We start from the raw sequence: 3,694 nt of genomic DNA, 5'->3' as shown, positions 1-3,694 counted from the left end.
GGGAGGTAGAGAGGAGGACAGAGGCCGATGATGGTCCTAACAGTTTGACTCACCCGCGGTCAGATCGTGGAAAACAAGTTATTAAAAACCCAAACTTATGACTGAAAGTGTTTGAAAAATTCATACCGGCCGATTGGATAAAACCAGAACGTTCTGATCAAACTTTTTTTTTTTTTTTTAAACCTTTATTTTTGTATTGTTCTGTTGTAAATCAGATAAAAATGGACATGAAATAATTCCTAACTAATTCCCCTACTGTGTGAAACAAAGTACAAATATTTTTAATATCCTGTATATTTGCCTTCATTTTAATAAAATGTACGCTGCAGAAATCGTCTTGTAGAAACAAGCAAAAGATTTGATTTATTGATTCATCATGTGTTGCATAAACATGAATTCCTAAGTTTATGTAATTTAACTTGTTGCTCAACTAAGTTACTAGTACTGGTTAGTTCCAGGATATGAAATACTTTCCTCTTGGTCCAGAACAATAAGAATTTCTTGATATCTTATTTTTCCTTTGGTGCAGTGTATGCAGCAGTTGCAGTATTTCCCAGCACTATTATGACATCAGTTGTCTTTGGTTGATGACATAACCATTAACCACAATTAAATCTATGCTGCTGTACACTAACAATTCCTTCTGGATTGACCCTGATATTATTATATCAACTGATAAACTTTCACACACAGCTGCTTGATGATGCACACACCCTCATGATCCATATTAAAAAAAAAAAAAAGTCAATGACACATTTGCTCCTGCTGCTAAAACCCATTAGAGACTTTCCTGGGAAAATATCCAAACAAACACCTTTCACTCTCAAGGTCATGATCCCATCCTGGTCCAGGAGCGATAAGGATCTCAAGCACTGCTCTGAGACCTGCTCAGCCTACAGCTGCTCTTTGAGTCATAAAGAGACGCTTCATTCATTCAATGCCTAGATTTCGGACTAAATTTTGTACAAAATCAAACATGCGTCACCACACTTCTATTACAAGGCGAATGCTAACAAGTCTCTGTGGAACCACAGGTTGTGCGTCACTAACTTTTTTAGTTGTTGCCAGCAGCCAATGGACTGCCAGGCCTTTGTTTCACAAACAGCAGATCGTTTCCCTGCTGCTGCTTTTTTTTTGTGCCAACATTAAGTAATAACGGCTAAGGATTTTCACCGTAATCAAAGCCAATGAAAGTGCTAATGGTAAATGAACTTTGGCTTCAAACACTTTGTTCTGTTGTTCAAGGTCACAAAGGTCTGGGAGTGAGGGAAAAAGAGAGGCCGTCAGGTCCAACATCAACTAGTTCTTAGCACGACACAAGCACACCTCTGAGGTTAGAAAGTAAAACCAGGATGTCCGCTGGTTTCTAGCTTGGTGTTACAGTCAGTAATTACAGCAACAAGAAAACTGAAATTGAAATTCACCAGAGAGTGATTGGTAACTATGACTAAATGATCAAATGACTAATGATGTTTTTTTTTTATTCGGAAACAAGATTAAAGGTGACCTCTGAACTTTTAGACTAGTGTTTATAAAAGAGTAACAGAAAATAACAGAAAGAAATTCAAGAATCAACGACAAAAAAAACCCCAAAACAATTTAAGACAGCCTTCATGTCTAAAAACAAACAATCATGATGTAATTTATTATGGTTCATTGAACATATTAAAAGTGTACTGTGAGTGAATAAATGACACAAATAAAAAAGAACATAAAAGCAGAAATAAGACGTTCACACAGTTAAAACACTGTACAATTCACACAAACGCACACACACGGATATTAAAATCACGGATGTCGTACAAAAACATGATTTCAAGTTGATGTGCTGTTGGCACTGCACCTCAGTTTGAGCACAGTGAGAAAAAACACCTCCAGCTCAGATTCCACATCTTCACATTTCATGCTCACATGTGTGTCTCATGACAGGAGGGTGATGAGAGCGTCCAGAAACTTACTCCTGTCCTCTGACTTCAGTTCAATTACTGCAGGAGAGAGGACATTAATTAAAAAAAAGTCATCGCTGTGTGGACCGGCAGTTTACATTACATGCACAAGGTTGCCACCTAGAGCCGGCTGAAGAAACTGCCGTCTATGAGCTATCTATTTCACTTTCAACAAAAACATACAGTATATCTGAAGATGGAGGTTCTCAAAGGAGGGATTGGGGCCCATGAAAGGACACTACAGACAGAACCTGTCCAGAGGTTTTTATTAACTTATACTGTATGCCAAACCTGTCCAGTCCACACTGATGAATCAGTTTATCAATGGCTCATACCGGTTCATTTACAGGAAGACAATTAAACTAATTAATTCATAACTGATTCAATTAATGTAATTAATATCATTAAAACAAACAATGACTCATTTTTTTCTGACTTACTTAAACAAAATCCAATATAAAATGTACAATTGATACAGTATATAAAACTAAGAAAATTATTGAAATTGAAAGAAACCTCTAGTTACTCACTGGATGTGTCAAAATGGTCATGAAGAGTTCTGGAGCTGGTGCTCTCTGCTGCTTTCTCAAACGCCCGACCAAAGAAGCTAAAAGGAAAAAGTAAAGACGTGCATAAATTAATATTTATGAATATTCTGACAGTGTTTCATCTTGAACACAACCCCATATTCTTCGTCATACTTCTTTTTGTCTGACGTCTCTGACTCTGGTGGAATCCCTACGACAATCACTGTTCCCTTCTCCAGATCCTTAGGAGCAGCCATGATGAGTGGAAGCAGTTTACAGCGTTTATTCCTGGTCTGGATTAGGTTTAAAAAAAAAAAAAAAAAAAAAGAATGACAACAACAGCGGTGAGAGTCTGCTGCCTTCACTGTTTCCTCATATAAGATGGAACACTCAGAAACTCACTGATTGGACAAAAGCTTTGAGAAGGTATTTGGAGAGAAGAGTCAAAGCCACAGGTTTAGAGAAGATCTTCACGTCAGGAGTTCCCTGCAGATGAGCAGATAAACAAATTCCAGGTTTTTCAGGATGCATGAGAATTGTGAGAACTTCACATGTGTTGTCCCCATTTCCAGACACCAAATAATGAGGTTCTAATCCAGAGCGACACTCGTACCTCCATCAGGTAGCAGTAGAGGAAGGGTCCCTGAGACAGGATGAGGTTGGTGCAGATGCAGCTGGCTACAGTCTGCTGGATGGCCAGCAGCTTCTTTTTGGCCAGGTCAATGCCAGAGTATAAATGATCTAGGTTACTCCTGCAGAGAGAGAGAGGGGAGAGGGTAGAGGGACGAAGGCAAGGAGGCGAGTGAGAGAGAGAAAGAGAGCGGAGACAGAGACAGACACAGAGAGTGAGAGGGAGAGAAGGAGAGAGAGTGAAAAGAGGGAAAGTGAGTGAGAGAGCGTAGACAGACAGAGGGAAAAGGAGAGAGAGAGAAATCAAAGATCAAATCAACCATCTCCAGTCACCATGTGTCACTATGTGACTGGAGAATTAGCCATGGACTGTGACAAACCTGGAAAGCGAGTCAAGAGCGTTGATGAAGTTGTCGCCGTCACTTTTCTCCGTGCTCTCCAACAGTGCAGCGCATGCGTGAACCATGTCACTGGCCAGAAAACGGTTCTTAAAACCAAAATGAACACCAAAGGTCTGAATCCGTACATCCTTCATCCTGATGAAGACATGAAGCAACGACAGAATCAATGATCTGCAGAGCACAAGGAGAG

General features: G+C 39.6%; 1 protein-coding gene across 1 annotated transcript in view; it reads right to left on the bottom strand.

Moving 5' to 3' along the window:
* Positions 1–1,610: 1,610 nt before the first annotated feature.
* The window catches only part of cdc45 (CDC45 cell division cycle 45 homolog (S. cerevisiae)), a 6,021-nt gene continuing 3,937 nt past the window's right edge, over positions 1,611–3,694 (bottom strand). The window contains exons 13-18 of the mRNA XM_008336153.3: positions 3,484–3,639; positions 3,087–3,225; positions 2,876–2,959; positions 2,648–2,766; positions 2,477–2,553; positions 1,611–1,985 (exon numbers count right to left, since the gene is read on the bottom strand). Coding sequence (XP_008334375.1) covers positions 1,921–1,985; positions 2,477–2,553; positions 2,648–2,766; positions 2,876–2,959; positions 3,087–3,225; positions 3,484–3,639 — 640 coding nt within the window. The 3' untranslated portion in view covers positions 1,611–1,920. The remainder of the gene's footprint in view (positions 1,986–2,476; positions 2,554–2,647; positions 2,767–2,875; positions 2,960–3,086; positions 3,226–3,483; positions 3,640–3,694) is intronic.

The sequence above is a fragment of the Cynoglossus semilaevis genome, chromosome Z (genome assembly GCF_000523025.1).
Source record: "Cynoglossus semilaevis isolate Cse_v1.0 chromosome Z, Cse_v1.0, whole genome shotgun sequence".
NCBI lineage: Eukaryota > Metazoa > Chordata > Actinopteri > Pleuronectiformes > Cynoglossidae > Cynoglossus > Cynoglossus semilaevis.
The sequence above is the reverse complement of the archived record's forward strand: the minus strand, read 5'-3'. Positions and strand labels throughout refer to the sequence as shown.